The sequence below is a fragment of the Urocampus carinirostris genome, chromosome 7, assembly GCF_059441175.1.
Source record: "Urocampus carinirostris isolate Australia breed hairy pipefish chromosome 7, RoL_Ucar_1.0, whole genome shotgun sequence".
Lineage (NCBI taxonomy): Eukaryota > Metazoa > Chordata > Actinopteri > Syngnathiformes > Syngnathidae > Urocampus > Urocampus carinirostris.
Window position 1 is genome coordinate 13,795,054 of NC_142355.1, and position 17,186 is coordinate 13,812,239.

General features: G+C 38.2%; 1 protein-coding gene across 2 annotated transcripts in view; it reads right to left on the bottom strand.

Moving 5' to 3' along the window:
• LOC148362400 (paired box protein Pax-6-like) overlaps positions 1-17,186 on the bottom strand; it is a 35,045-nt gene that overhangs the window by 10,842 nt on the left and 7,017 nt on the right. The window contains exons 3-6 of one of the 2 annotated variants that reach the window (XM_088339253.1): positions 12,188-12,318; positions 8,649-8,864; positions 6,176-6,329; positions 3,092-3,229 (exon numbers count right to left, since the gene is read on the bottom strand). In XM_088339253.1, coding sequence (XP_088195379.1) covers positions 3,092-3,229; positions 6,176-6,329; positions 8,649-8,864; positions 12,188-12,318 — 639 coding nt within the window. Of the gene's footprint in view, positions 1-3,091; positions 3,233-6,175; positions 6,330-8,648; positions 8,865-12,187; positions 12,319-17,186 lie in introns of both variants that reach the window. The other variant, XM_088339252.1, reaches the window with a different exon arrangement.

Here is a 17,186-nt window from a genome sequence, read left to right on the forward strand (position 1 = left end):
GTTACAATCGGAGGTAGGTAGAGTAGCCAAAACATTTACTCAGGTAAAAGTAATGTTACTTCAGAATAATTTTACTCAAGGAGATGTAAAAGTAGTCATCTATATACTTACTTGAGTGAAAGTAAAAAAGTACTTGGTGAAAAAAAATACTCAAGTACTGAGTAACTATGGCAATGTCGTATTTATTGTTTTTTTTTAAACAACCAATCAGATAATCAAATGATCAAAGTCCATCCAATCAACAAAAAAATACATTTATTTTAAAAGTAGATTGAAATAATCAACACAAATTTAAGTGCTTTAATAAACAGTAAAATTAAAAAATGGATAAATCAAATAGATAAATTAAGCACATGTAACACTAAGCACTAAGTGCTCCTCCTCTTATGTGTTTTCAGAGTCGGTATTGCTAAGCAACATTTGCGATCTGTTTAATCCGTAAACAAAATTTCCCCCGCTGAAGTTGAATATGGTTACGGGACGAGGCTGCTACGTTTGATTGGTTAAACATGGTAGAGCCTGGAGTTCTGCATCAAAAGAAATGTGCCTTAGCGGAGACAGACAGACGCGTACTTACTTGGAGGAGATTTATTTAGTAACAACTTCGAATTTGCCTAATTTAGCGGAGTAAAGGTATCGTTTTTTTCGGTTTTCTCCAAGAATTTACTCAAGTAAAAGTATAGGGCTTTAAAAATACTACTAGAAGTACAAAATTTCCCAAAATTCGAGTAAATGAAACGGAGTAAATGTACACTGTTACTACCCTCCGTTTATTACAATATACATATGGTAACCTTTTTTGAATTAAGCAAGTTAATTTAGTTGTGAAAATAGATATCGTAATACTGTATTAATGTTCAATGAAATGATTTTTTTTAATCTGATGTTTTTTTGTTTTTGTTTTTTGCAACCCTCGCTCTTAGTGTACAGTAGTTTTAATTTAATGTATGTTATAGTCTGATTGCCTTATATATGAAACAAATAATAATAATAATAATAATTTCCTTGTATTGTCATTCTGTGTAACAATGTACACAGAACGAAATGTCGATTGCACCTGACCCGTTGTAGCGAGCCGATGCAGCCGCAGCCAACAGAGGGCGCCGCCGACCACTTTTTAAGTCTTAGGAATGACTCGGCCGGGGCGCGAACCACCGACCTCCCAGTCTCAAAGCGGGCGCCTTACCATCTAGGCTACTGAGCTCACAGAGGAATATTTTGAGTGTGTACCTAATAACCAGGTGTACCTGACAGTACAGAAGATATTGTATATCTATTTCCTTTAAGATTTCAGAATATCATGACTTTTGGCTAACATTCAGCCATGGTAATGCTGCAATTCTAATGTGTATTGAGTGCACCGTGCATCCTTTGTTTTACTTGGAGCACCTGCTCCCCCTAAAGACACTGAATTCGCCTCTTCTGTAGATATGTTCCAACTGATCGAGCTCCAGGATCGGATTAGGTCAAAAAGGTGGTTATACAGTGCAACCTCGCTAGTTCGCTGTTCCACTTTTGTGGGTTCAGAGCTTCGCGGGTCTAAAAAATATACCTTACCTTCTCAATAAAAGCATTTATTGACTTGACGCCATTGAGCGCGAGCTTATGTCAACTGAGGACACGGTGTGGACACTCTTATTGTGAAGAGGAGGGGGAGGCCCTGACACAATGCTTAGTCATTGCCGCTTCGCTCGACCCCCCCTCCTTTAACTCCTCCCACCTCACCCCTTTCTTATGTGGCGCTCAGTTTATCAGGGAGGGAACTCGGCGACGCGACGTAAGTATATTCTCTTCTGTCACATTTCATCTCAATTTTGACTTTATTATACCAAAAGCGAGCGGTTGTCTGTACTACCTAAACACGGCTAATTAAAGCGAAATAGCTGCATGTGGTTGAGAGCAGTTAATACAATCATACTGAATGGTTCGTAGCGGTTTCGCCGCAGTCCTATTCCGTGTACATACATCAGGGGTCGGGAACCTTTTTGACCCAAAGAGCCATAAAAGCAAAAAATATTAATTTTATTTTGGGAAAGAGCCACACCATATATTATGAGACAAATTTACTAAATTGCTAAACCCGCGCCCCAGACAAAAGCTTAGTCTTCAGCACATTTATTTTTGATGATTTGATAAAAATTATGAAAAGAGAATAATGCCAGAGCCCCTGTCCCAAAATCAACAAACATACCACTTTAAACTTGTCTCTTTCTTGCAATGACTCAAGATCGGTTAAACTCCTTTTGACCCTTTTTTCATACATATTGGTTTCAAAACCAGATGCAAGCATTTATTTTGTAAAAACGTCACAACATTCTGAGAATAGGGAGCCTTATGTGCTTACCTTTGGCGAGAGATGGGAAGGAGTGCTTGTACTTTTTGCATAGCTCCACCCATCCCTCCCACTCACCCAATCAAATGACTAAGTTCTCTTCCGGTGTTTTGGCGTATTTACAGTTCTGTGGATTCATCATAAGGTATCTGAACACTGAACACAGATTATATAGTGAACTTTTATATAAAGGATTCTTTAGCGTTGTACAGCTAAAACGAGTTTTTTTTCCCCATTTTTTGTGTGACACCTTGACTGTAAATTGTAGTGAAAAACGTGCCATATATATACTGCGAAGTAATCGATTATCTGTAAGTTTCGATCTAGCTTTACGTGTAATTTAATAGGATAGACGAAACAACTTTTGGACAAGATGGAGAAATTTTGCATGCAATCAAATCTGTCTCTGAGCCACAGATACTCGTAGAAAGAGCCATATATGGCTCGCGAGCCATAGGTTCCCGACCCCTGACATACATCATATTTTACAGGTTTTTTTGTTATAACATGAATTTCACTCTCTCTCTCTCTACCCATATTCTATATGGTGTACTGTATACAAGGGGGGTATACTGTATACCTGTATACTTTTTTTAAGCATTTTTGAAGGGGCGCCGCTACTTCGCGGATTTTCAGTTTTCGTGGGTGGTCTTGGTCCCCATTAACCGCGAAAACCGAGGGATTACTGTAGTAGCGGGGTCAGGAAAGCATATTTTCCAGGCTAACTGTTGTGGAACTGTTACATAAATGGGTGCTCACCTTTTTCAAGTGCTTCTATCTGGTCTTGGCTGAACGATGTTCTGTTTCGCTGCAGTTTCCTCTTCAGCTGAAGTCTCATCTGTGTCTCCTCTGAGTCTTCACTGTTGGAGCTTGCTGAGATTGTGTTTTCTGCTCCTTCTGCTTGTAAACACACATGTTCTGTATTACTCAGTAGTAGTGTTATGCAGTATAGATTAGAAAAGAATACACAGCAGGGGTCTCAAACCTGTGGCCCGTGTGAGGATAGTTTGAGGCAGACGCCTTAATGTGAAAGTTTAATTTTAGTGCAGCCCACCCGAGTTTAATATGGATGCTATATCCATGCTAATTAGCTAGGCAAGGCCCCTGAATTGGGAACAATTGTAAATGCAGCTTACAAATACAGTGCGGGCGGGATAATAAAAAACAACATTACAGTATCTTGCAAAACGCGACTTCCATTAGTCATGTGCTTTAAAGGCGGTATTTGTAAGTCAGTGTACTTGGCCCGTTTCTCAAGTCTTATTATTACTTATTACTTATTATTTCTATTTAATTATTCACACAGTTATTCTTTTATCTTTAGATCCTCTTTTGTAAAAAGATATTTGAGAATAGCAGAATGTAATTATTTCGTGGAAAACCCGATGCGACCTCATTTTATGTGTACTCTAAGTCTGGCGCCCCCCCAAATACAGTATGTGATTTCTTTTTATTTAATATCCCAGTAAAAACATGTTTCATTGGAATTACAGGATTTGTGGTATTCTTGCCATGTAATACTGCCTGACTCGCTTCCTGAAGATCTCTCGCAAATAAATTATACTCCTCACTACCACATTTAGAGTAAAAGTATGCAAAACATTTTGCCACTACTTTCACTTGGAACCACATTCTAATGGTATCCTATTCCTAAATAAGTAGATGGTTTAAATTCTTAATTTTTATACATTTCATAATGTTTGTTTGTGAAAAAACATTTTAATCTGTAACAAATGGAATGTTATCCCATCACAAAATGTATATTGTTATGACGTTTGAGGCTCCTCTGTTTGTGTTCAAAGCAAACCGATTTTAATGTAAAGATACTGTTCGAAAGACAAAAGTCTTACAGCCGTTTAGTAGATCACCAACATATAATTTCTAGACAGATTTGAGCTTTACTCCTGCTCCGTGTGGACCTATGTTATTTGTGGTCCTGGCCTAATTATTCATTATTCCCAGGGGACAGACAACACAAAGAGAATAAAGCCATTGCTCGGTGACACAGTCAGTCAGGCAGAAACAGACACAAAAGGCACAAGACACCACCTATTTTCTCCCTGATATATACACACATGCACACACTAACACGCATTCTATATACTGACAACTTTATCCCACTGTTCAAATCCCAAAGTGCTGCTCGAAGAAGGGGACCAGCAGGTTACGAGACTACTCCCATAGCAATTTGGGAAGCAAAGGGACTTCGACGATTCAAGCTCAAACATGTCTAGCGTGTTTACAGTGTGTGTGTTTTGTGTGTAATCCAGATTTACAGTATGTAAAATGACAACAAAATAGTATTTATATCATAGCCTAGCAAACAAGTTTGGCCCTATCAAATCGTAATCCCTTCGAGTCTTATATTTTCAATTTATTTTAAGATTTTTTTTTACAACAACTTTTAAATGTTGAAATAGTCTTGCGCCAAACGTAATCGTTGTGTAGATATTTTTATAAGATCTGTGCACGCAGCAGTTGTTTTCATTTGATCTTTTTTGTTGTATAGAATATCTGCAATGTAACACCCAAATGGGTTGGTTTACATGAAATTGGATTATTGTGGCTATTACGGTCATGCAAACGGGTGTAAATTTCAAAATTTTGGTCTTAGTCCGACTGCAAGAAGCTCAATTGAAATGGTAGGGTTTCCTTTCAAAGGTTTTCCTTTTAAGATAACCAATTGCTCTGATTTATTGTGCTCATTACTGTGCACACACACTGTTTCTCCATAAAGGATACATGTTTTTTTACATACGTGCCCTAAAAAATGTTGACTTGTGGTACAGAGACAAATGATACATGCAGCATGTATATCGGTTATTTTTTCCGCAGAAATTTAATTTTCTGTCGCCATGATGAAAATGCCACATTGGTATCCATGAGTATGAATTGTAAATTCAAGCTTCTGGCAAGCTGTGTTCAAAAACAAAGAGATGCAATAATTGAGCAAATTCTGGAAGCGAAGAAAAACAAGCATGGTACTTTGTTGTTTGTGGTCAGTGAGATGGATTAAATCCTCATTTATTTAACGTCAAAGGTTGAAAGCGGTAAATGACGTCTTGTGCTTCGTCTCGCCGATTGAATCGCTTACAAATGTTGTTGTTGTCATTTCTTCTGAATATGCATTACAAGTACTGCAAGGCTTCCTCATTATTGTCAAACAATTTTTCAAAACAAATATATGTAGGAATCGAAAAAAATGAGAAAGCTCCATAAACCGGAAAACAAAGGAAGAGGAGACAAAATACCAATTCAAAAGGAGTGAGGAAAAGCATGGCTTATTAGCGCTCACCCCTTTACAAAAAGACAAACAAATATATATATATATATATATATATATATATATATATATATATATATATATATATATATATATATATATATATATATATATATATATATATGCAATGTGGGGTTGTTCATTTGTCACCAGGTATGTAAACAATTAATTCAGGTTGGTCCAAAAATCTAAATTCTGATCCAATCGGACCATACCCAGCATGAAAACGTAGTGATTGTATTCAGAGTTATGCATTGGTATCTTATTATATAATTTTTTTTTAATTAAAATTGTATTAAATCTTTCCCAACTCTTTAAATCGGGGTACTCATGTCCTACAATGTAGAACCTACATGTTTTTGGAGCTTTATCTTCTTCACCGATGTTGATTCAAATTATCAGCTAGTTAACAATCCTGGTGATTGAAGTCACATGAGTTGATGTAGAGAAATCTCCAAAAACATGCAGAACTTGTGGCCCTCGAGGACCGGGTTGCCCAACATCTGCTTTACATCAAATCATTTGTCCAAAGTACTTAGAACTAAAAGTCAGTATCTTACCTGTGATAGTGAGTGTCGAACCAGTATACCACTCAGTACGCCCACCCCAGGAAGCTTGTCCATTAAACATTTTTAGCTTTTCAAACATGCCTTCATTTACAACTTGATGCTTGTCACTTGTCAGGTTCCTGAGTACACGATTGATGGAGGAAACCTAAAAAAAATGAAAAAAAACGTTTTTGTTTTTTTTTTAATTACATTTTGCTTGGGATTTTTAAGATAGGGCAGCACGGCAGCGCAGTGGTTAGCGCTTGTGCGGCACAGTTCATGTCATGGGAACCTGTTGTGGGTTCAAATCCAGCTCCAGACTTCCTGTGCGGAGTTTGTATGTTCTCCCCGTGCTTGCGTGGGTTTCCTCCGGGCACTCCGGTTTCCTCCCACATTCCAAAAACATGCATTTCAGGTGAATTGGCCGGTCCAAATTGTCCCTAGGTGTGAATGAGCGAATGGGTTGTCTGTCCCTGTGTGCCCTGCGATTGGCTGGCAACCAGTTCAGGGTGTCCCCTGCCCACTGCCTGGAGATGGCTGGGATGGGCTCCAGCCCCCCGCGACCCTAATGAGGATAAGCGGTACGGCTAATGAGATGAGAGATGAGATGAGATTTTTAAGATAATGTCCATCATGCATGATTTAGAGACTTTACTGTAAGAAACACAGCTCCCAGAAGCCTAACAACACCAATAAATGGTCAACTGCTTCACTTTTGGTGGCTCACTTGTGACCTACTGTAGGTACTTTAATCATAGAGCACATTTCTGTCGAGGCACTTGCCATTCAACCTCACATTAAACTACTGATTGATAGGTAAGTTGGAAATTAGTATCTTGCTCATAGATACACTGACATGGTCACAATGATGTCAGATCAATCTTCCAACCCTTGGAGTGTGAGATCACCTGCGGTCATGTCACACTACTGGCCTCTTTTTGTTCACTATTGAGTCACGAAGTATACCGTTCTCCACACTTATTTTGACATCCATTACCAAAAGGGACAAGGTTCATTCGTGTTCAACATCCCTGAGAACCAGAGTAGAAGCAGGGAGCCAGCACTGTAGCAAATGTGACATTTTACAGTGTAGGGAGACTTGGACTTAGTCTCAAACCCATTACTTCCTCTTTCACCAACATACTTTGTCTTATTTTTATCTTTCTCCACCTTACGCTTTTTAGGTGAGGGCAGAGGAACGATTCCTCTTCATAAATTAGTGCCCTGCGATTGGCTGGCAACCAGTTCAGGGTGTCCCCTGCCCACTGCCCGATGATTGCTGGGATGGGCTCCAGCACCCCCGCGACCCTACTGAGGATGAGCGGTGCAGCTGATGATGATGATGATGATGAAATTAGGAACTTACTTCCTGCTGAACGCGTCATCAATTTGAACTATGTTTGTTGTTATGTAACTTATATGTCTGTTCATTCGTATTTTTCTTTTAATTTCACTCAACTCAAAACAGTAAGATTGGAACTGGTTAAAATGACAAAGGTTTGTTTTTATCTTACAAAAAAAGTACTATGTTGCCTCAATCTTTATTTATTGTTTCTAGTCTGTTCCCCAACGACCTTTCTTTTGCAAATGTGCTTTTCCTTGTCACAGAGCACCCTCTGTGGGAATTTAAGTTCTATAACAGAACATAAATAACTAATATTATTGGTGGTTGGTTATGTCAAGAAGGTTTGACTAGTGGGAAGCTAGGGTGCTCCTGAGCTGACTTTGTGTACTGGGGCTTGTGCCCCTTTATTTTCCACCTTACTCTCCGCTTTGCTTGGAATTCAAACTTTTTTACCTTTACTGTGAACGCCCTTTGCTAGAATAAAGAGTAAACTTGAGGGGATAGGGGGTTATGTAATTTTAGCCTTGAAATTACACATAGATTTTCTTTGGTACCCATCTTCTAAATAAGAAATAGACTCGCTAGAATTCCGAAGCTTTGCCCATTGGTAAAATATGAGGATACATGTTTTTCCCTGTTTAAGTTGAGGTTCGTTTCATTGTAAGAGGTGGTGGGCCCACAATGGGAACAAGTACTGAACACTGCTTGTCATTAAGCGCAAAACAGCAGGACAGAGTTCTCAATCTTGTTGGAGTGCTTGAATGCTGTGTTGCTAAGTGTGCTCCCCATGGGGAACCCCTTGTTCTGCTGGGGAGCTCAATCCTGTCGTTAAAAAATGACAGTTCTGCTTGTTTTTGGCAGTTTCCCTTCTTCAACTCGAGTCATACAAATTATCAGGTCCATAGCAAGCTAGCAGGAGCTTGTTAACAATCCTGGTGATTGGAATCACCTGACTTGAAGAAGAGAAACCTCCAAGACTGAATTGCCCAATTCTTTTCAAGAGTAATATGGCCTAAAAGGCAGCGCTTTACTCAAAATCAATATATGTGACTTTATTTGATGATATGATATTTCTTGACATATTCATTCCAGTTCAAATAATAAGCCTTGCATCAATAATCAAGAATAATCAAACCTTACACTTGGTATGTTGTCATGAGTGCAGGCTTCCTCTGCCAACAGCCTGTCTCTAATCTCCCAGGCAAAGATAGATGGACACTCTCTCTTGTACAGGGCAATTTTGCCCACAACATCTGGAGTGGCCACCCTCGGTTTACTTCCTCCAATTGCTCGAGGACGAATAGATCCTGTCTCATAATATCGGCCCAAGATCTTACTCACGCAGCCATTTGATACCTAGGCGAGATAATAAAAATGACAACATTCATTGTTTGCCGAATGCATTTGTTTGATAAATCATTATTTACAACCACATAAATAGATAAAGAGTACTATTGCTTGATAGGCAACAAATAGTGCACAATTTGGTTGTTGCTAAATGTCCATCCCCATCCCCTTAAAAACATGCACACACTTTTTTGTATTGAACCCATCGTCTGCACAACTTCAAATGTTTGTGGTCGTGTGTTTTCAGCTCCTGCGACCATTCAAGATGCCAATTACCGCAGAGTTGAATAACGACTAAAAAAAGAGAACATAATTCTTGTGTCCTATATTACTACGTCAAGGAGAAGACAAATGAGGGTTACGTCACATAAAATGTGGTGTAAACCCTATATTTCTGGGCGACAGCATCAGGGAGCTTTCGACATCCCGATAATGAACCATACTAAGAGAATAGAGCTAGATTGCTACACAGACGTAGGAAGTTGTCTTTTCCATTTGTTGTCGATGGTGGTTTCCCATTGTAATGGAACAAAATAAATTAGCTTGTCATTGTTCCCTGGGGATTACAGGAAACTCTAGCGACTGGACTCCAATAATACCGAAAAGGAACTGTAGCGTGATTGATAGATCTTTCCCTGCTGTACAATTCAAATGTATGAATTGGGGACTTCCTTGATTCGTGGGTGAAAAAGTTGAACTATTGTGAGTACATAAGTATTTAATAAAGTACCATCAAAACTCCAGTCATGTTGGTATTATAAATTATTGAATAATGTTGGGAAAAGTATCAACAATTTGTTCTCCAGAAGGCGGTAAAATGTCTTTGGTGGTGCGCTGTTTTCCTCTAATAGGTTCCTCCTCACAACTGACACCAAAAGCAAAAATAAATAATTAAGATAAAAATAGTGCGTTTTGGTCAATTTGAGTTTCTATAGTTTGAATTCTTTCTTGTGCTTGGTGGCACGTGTTTTTGGTTGCACCACACAGTTTTTATTTCCCGATCTTTAGAGTTTTTCTGTAAATATATTCATTTCGCTTCTGAATTTAAGTTCTTGTGGTCTATAGCTTTGGGATCCTTCTTTATTTTTCTATTTCTGTGCTCCAGAAAACAAAGCTGTCTCATGTTGTCACATTATTTGTGTGTGTGTGTGTCTCCAGTTCCCTGTTTCCACGTCATGTTTCGTTGGGTCATTGATTCCAACCATGTCCCTGCCAAGTCTGTAACTTGGGCTAGGTTCACACTGCAGGAAAATCACACTTTTTTGCACGGGCGCGACCAGTAACAGATCTGTTTAAGTCCGTCCAAACGGCACATAAGATCCAGGCCACTTTCATATGTGGTCCTAAATCCAATACATACGTGACTGCTGTGTGATGCGATCTGCATGTCATTTATAGACGGCAGATGTCACTATTCTTCCTTAAATCAGGTGGGAGGAAGCGAAAAAAACAACAACCACGGCGGACGAGAACACAGAGTTATTAAATACACATTCATCGAAGATGAACTCTTGTTTATTTTGTTACTCACAGAACAGCCAACATCACATCACAGATTCACAACATGTCGCTCAAGTTCATTCTTAATTCGAAAGTATCCTCTTGTGGTATTTAACAATATTTAAATTCAAATCCCACCACACAGACAGTATTCAATAGAGGAAAGCGAGGTTTTCGATTTAATTATTATTTGGGAGAAACGCGCCGCTGTTATCATACACGAGTAATCCCGCAAATATGAGTGCATTGCGTTTGACATAACGTGTACGCTTCTGCACACGCACGACAATTGTGGTGTTGACACGGGAATATCAAGTCACATACAAGTCGCATTTAGACGGAAACGATGAACGCTCTCACAAAAACAACGGATTGAAAAAAAAAATCTGAACTGTGCATTAAGCTCTGCAATGTGAACCTGGTTTAAGTTGAGTCTAGCCTGTTCCTTATGATGTTTTGTTCTGTTGACTGAGGTAAATTGCGACCGTCTGGAAACGTTCATGCAACTTTTGAGAGAAATGAGTACATGTTTTAGTCAGGATTATTCATATATTACATAACAGGAGCAAAATGGGAGGTTTGAACACTACTTTATTCAATATTTAAAAGTTGTTCTCGATATTTCAACTTTCCCCAATTTATAAATCCAAATTGGACAGCAGTCAGTGTAAGTTATTGATCAAAAACGCTACTCTCCTCTTTCAGTATCATCAGCGTCAATGTCAAATCGAAGTTTCCTTTAATCATTAAGGAACGATGACAAGTGAATGCAATTTGGTCCATTACCACAAGAACCACCAATAACAATCACACAAAAATACATGTCTATGTTGCAATCTAGCACTATTCTCCACAGTATAGTTATCCTGGCACTGTCTTCTAGAAATATGGGGCTCTGATTTTAAACAACGCAGCTCTTATTTGCGCTTTCCTTGGGTGCAGTTGTAGATATGACCTCGTCTTTGTAACTGCCATCTCGAATGATAGCATGATCCGAAAAACATGGAGCAGAACAGAAAACAATTCAGTTGGGTCCCAGGCGTCGTAGCCAAATTCCCAACGCTTGGCGGATCTTAAAATGTAAGAAATAGACGTGAATTATTTCATTTTTACTGCTGTTTAAGCCTACGCCTTTAAATCCTGCGTGGCTTATAGAAATATAAAATTTAGTTTGTTTCCAAAATTTGAGTATGAGGCTTTTAAAGAGGTATGCTCTATAGACCGGAACTCATGGTATCTCTTTAATTGTTGCAGTTGTTTTTTGGGGTTTTGTTTTAAATATTTTCAATGTATGTTGATTAAGTGACCAAGAATGGTCAACACTTTTCAGTGTACACCATTGGTCATTTTAAATACCATATTTTTTTTTTATTCTTGAAAATTTGATCACTCCTGACTAAATGGCTTCATCTCTTGGTCTTTCACTATAAAGGAAACAGTGTCTGCATACAGTCACAGCCTGACAAAGTGAAAGTAGCACTGTCAATTGTATTATGTTTTATTATTAGACACCTGAAAAGGAGATTGCATAGGAAGTTAGTTCATTATTTGGACTATTATTGTGCACTGTTTTTCTATGTTTTGACAATTGCATCACTGTGATTATCATCCAATCATGTTGCTGTTCTTTGATTTTCCACAAACTAGGACATTTAATAAAAAGAAAGGGCTCAGAGCAGGGCCTTGAGAACAGGTTGGAATTTCTTATCTGAGAATCTCTCCCTCCCCTGTTCTCCTTGCAAGTCCAAAATCCATTTATGTCTTCTCACCTTATTTTGAGTGTCTGCCAAACTTTAAATTGGTCAATGACTAACAGTAAATCCATGGCATACCTGCAGTATTCGAGATATGTCACATGGTCGAGCTCCACTGTGTGCCAGCTCTACAATCTTCTGTCGGGTGGAATCCGGTAACGGCCTTCCATTCACAAACACACCTCCAAGCTGGTTTACTCCACTGTGACCTAAACAAAAAAGGAGTAAATATAAAGGATAAGATACCCCACTACACTGTAGTTGTGACTACGGTTAGCCTACGATTAGTCTACGGTTTCCCAACAGAGTGGGGCATCTTAATGATTATAATCTCTGCTGGGAGTCACTCATGAGCAATTGTGTCTCTGTCTCGAGCGCTCCATGTTTAAAACTTACTACTTAATATAGACAATTCTGAATGCTTATTTTCAGCCTTGACATTGTTGACATTGTCGATACGATCAACGTCCGTTGTTAAAGCTGTTTGACATCAAATTGTTGAGAATTGTTAAGGGACAAAATTGTTTACTGTTTTTTTTTGTTTATTATTTATCTGCCTGTCCATAAAAATTGAGATGAGATGAGACAAATTATGTTCAATAAAAAATCTATTTTTCATTGTACCTATTTTTTGCATTAATTGCCAAATTATTAAAATTAAATTCATAATAAATTTAAGAAAAATAATAATAGTTATCCGAGTATCTGACTTATCGGTTCAGTAGTCGGTGACTAGTCGACAATAAAAATAGTTGTTTACTGCAGCCTTCTTTGTGATAGTGTGCCAGTTTGCAAAATTGACTTATAAATACAAGAAAATTCATGTAATCCATATGCACCTAATTTTTTTGCATTACGGTCAATGATAATTATCACAATAACGTCAACTTTTGGGGAAAAAATACTTGCATTGGCTGAAAAACAGTTATTTTCCCAAAGTGTGTTATTCTATCATTTATTTTCACTCAGAAAATCTAAATATGACTGATATTTAGGTTTTGTAAAGCCATGTAAACGTGCACAACACAATAAAAAAAAAAAAATGCCATACATATTCTGTATTCATGATTATCAATTAACTGAAATACGACAAGCCTTTTATTATTTCAATACTACTCAGTTAAATAATATTTTAAGCTAGGATATTTAAGTGTATGCAATAAACAGCAATTTTAGAACAATTAAAGACTTGTAATATTTCACTTTATGATGATGAATCCAGAATGTATTAAACTTTGTGACTTAAATAGGTAATACATTCATAGTTACTTAACATGAGGAAGTAGTACATTTATTTAACATACCTCTTACACTTCGTTACATTTATAAGTTACATCAGGGCCTTTGAAGGCACCCATTATGTGGCTATTGGTGCACATGAGTTTGACAACCATGCTCTAGCGCTTTGGCCCCTTTGTTTTTTCGCCCGACACCACCCCTCCCACCAACACACGCACACACATTTCACAATTAATTATGGTTCCAAAATGGAATGGGAACTAAAATTATGTGGATGAAGCCTAATGCTCTCTCAGTCAATCCACACATGTATGATTTGCGATGTGACACAAGGCAGGTTAAGTCCGGATTTACAGTACAATTAATTAATTATCTATTGTCTGTTAATGGTTTAGTAGGGAAAAGCATATTGCAGATTAAAGGGGCTCTTTCTAAGGCATTAATACTTATAGATGAGTGTTTCTCAACCTGTATGCCGAGGCACACTAGTCCGCCATGACACCTTATCTGGCATGATGTTTAGTGGTTGACTGAGCCTATTTTAACCTTTGATAAATACAACCAAGTTTCAAAAAACACAGAAGAAACCTGTATTACATCTTCGTTGATTTCAAGAAGGTTTTTTGACAGAATATGGCAAGCCGCCTTTTGGTGAATCATCCAGAAGTACAACTTGGGCCAGAAACTGGTTCATTGGCTTACCGATTAATGGATGTGTGGTTTTAAACCATAGTCGGTGTGACACAAAGCTGCAATCTCTCTCCACCTTCATTCAACATCTTCCTGGAGGTGATCATGACTGAAGCCATGGGCCAATGTGAATCTACAGTCAGCATTGGGGGACAAAACATCACTAACTCACATTTAGATGATAATATGATGAACTGACCGAAGAAGAAAAGGAACTCAGAGATCTGGTCAGTTGCCAGAACAAAGCATCAATCCTGTATGGAATGGAATTCAGCACAGAGAAAAAAAGGATGACTGACAACTACCCAAGGAATCACCAAGAACATCTCCATCAACCACCAAATGTAAATATCTTGGAACTGTCATATTAGAAGGATCAGAACCAGACATAATGGCCAGGATAGCTCAAACCACAGACGCCCTTGCCAGACTTAAATCCATCTGGAGGGACAAGAGCATAACAGTGAATTTAAAGATCAGACTCATGCAAGTGCTGGTTACTTATATCTTCCTCCATGCTTGTCAGACTTGGACTCTCACAGCAAAGCTGGAAAGTAAATCCAGGCCATGTAGATGTGATGCTTCAGGAACCTTCTAAGCATCAGCTACATAGCACATGGGACAAACGAAACAGTGCCCAACACCATCAAAGGTCACCTTGGATCCTAGGAATAACTGTTGTCAACTGTGCGCGGATAAAAATTGCAGTGGTATGGTTATGTCACAAGATCATCAGGAATGGCCAAAATATTTCTCCAGGGAACAGACCAGGGGAGCAGGAGGAGAGGAAGCCGGAAAAGAATTGTGGCAATAACATCAAGGAATGGACTGGTGCCAATTTTGCCACGACCCAAAAACGGGCCAGGAACTGCAGCAGTGGTTTTGCCGAATTGCATCTTCAGTGGTGCCTTGATGATCCTGGCAGTTAAGGGAACCGTATATAACATAGTGATAGCATAGTAACAACATGGTAATAAAATGTTATTTTAGGAATGCATATCAAACTGGTAGTAGGCCTTTGCGCTAATCCGTAACAAAAAAAATAGCCATCAGCTTAGAAAAGGTTAGCAACCCCTGAAGGACAGTATGTCTTTGTGTTTGAGTCATAAACGATTCGCAACAGTGATTGAATCGAATGAGTTGACTTATCTGAAATAATTTCTCTCAGTCTACGCCTTTGCATTTGGACAGCACGTGTACATTGTGTAATGTGTGATAATCTTGCGGCACAAGCCTTAATCACAGTATCATTTCCCAGTGGAGCAGCCCTTTTTTGCTTGGTGGCATACAATTAATAGACAGACATATGGCGTCAATTTAGCGGCACTCCCTTCGGAAACTGTTTGTTCCCAATCTCAATAACCCTCCAACCGCAACCACCACACACTCGTAAAAAACAACAACAAAAAAAAACCATTTCCATTCAAAAAGAGATGATTGTGATGGTTCATACACCCACATGCATACAAGATATTGAAGTTGAACATCAATTTATATTCACACTGTTAAACTGTTTAGTAATTATACCTCGGGGATGGATTTGTAGTATCGAACATAATGATATGTTTAGATGTTAAACACGATTGCAAAACAATAGGTGTATTAAACAAGTGGGTGCAAGGAACAAAAACACAAGTGTTTGTAAATGCAAAATCATAAAAACTTGTTTTTTGGCTGTTGTGTTTCACAAAGATCAAAATAACTATGCCATCCAAACAATACATATTCTAATAAAAAGTGCAATGTTTATGTAAATAACGGTATTTCTCTCAAAAACGGGAAGAAGTTGCATTCTTTTTACGGTCATACACAGCAAAAGTTAGATGAGGTGCCTGCATACTTTTTCTAAAAATAGCTCACTAGTGCCTGGTCATTGTGATTTTCTAGTAAATTTATTTTTTTAGTGGTTGACAAATTCTTTTAACCCATCCATCCATCCATTATCTGTACCGCTTATCCTCAGTAGGGTCGCGGGGGCGCTGGAGCCCATCCCAGCCATCTCCGGGCAGTGGGCAGGGGACACCCTAAACTGGTTGCCAGCCAGTCGCAGGGCACACAGGGACAGACAATTAGCTCGCTCATTCACACCTAGGGACAATTTGGACCGGCCAATTAACCTGACACGCATGTTTTTGCATATATATATATATATATATATATATATATATATATATATATATATATATATATATATATATATATATATATATATATATATATATTTATTTATTTTATTTTATTTTTTTTTATATAAAGTGGCTTGCGAAACTATTCGGCCCCCTTAAACCCTACTTCCAATAATTAGCTTGGTAATATCATAGTAGCAACATAGTAATAATAGAAGTCATTTGTTTAAAAATGGTTAAAGACCTCTATTCTAACAGTAAGAAAAGATTATTGTTTAGTTAGTTATTCTTAAAAGAGAAGTATCCTGTGTTTTCAAATCCTTTCACATTTAATTATAGGGTTATATGTTATGTTATATTTTACAACAAATATGATCCACCTAGTACAAGGGTGAGCAAACTACAGGCAACATGCGGACTGCCAGGGTTTTTTATCCGACCCACCAAGTGAAAATTGTAAAAATGTGACAATGTATATACCGGTCAAAAAGTGCTACCAATTAAAATGTTGAGCTACTTTTGTCCTGGGTGTCCCTTCCTGTGGTCTGCTATGAGGGTTATTGTGCAAATAGCTGGCTACATTTTGCTGTGCATGCTATTTTTTTATCACCTGTTTAAAGATATTAATCAAATTTCCTGCAAAAAAAACGCCACGTGTGCAATCTAGCAGAAAATTTGTTTTTAAAATTATAATTTGACAGTACATAATTTATTTGCAAAAAAAAACTTTTATTAAGTATCCATCCATTATCTGCACCGCTTATCCTCAGTAGGGTCGCAGGGGTGCTCGAGCCCATCCCAGCTATCTTCGGGCACTGGGCAGGGGACACCGTGAATTGGTTGCCAGCCAGCTGCAGACTTTTATAAGTATGGTACTTTAACTTGTTAAACAAATGCTCAAGTCTGTATATAGGATTTGTTCTTTGGTTTCAATGTATAGTATTCAATAAATAAATGAATAAAGGTTTCCACTTCACCGGTTTTGACTATCCTGGGTCATTTTTGGAACTCGGGCGAAAACA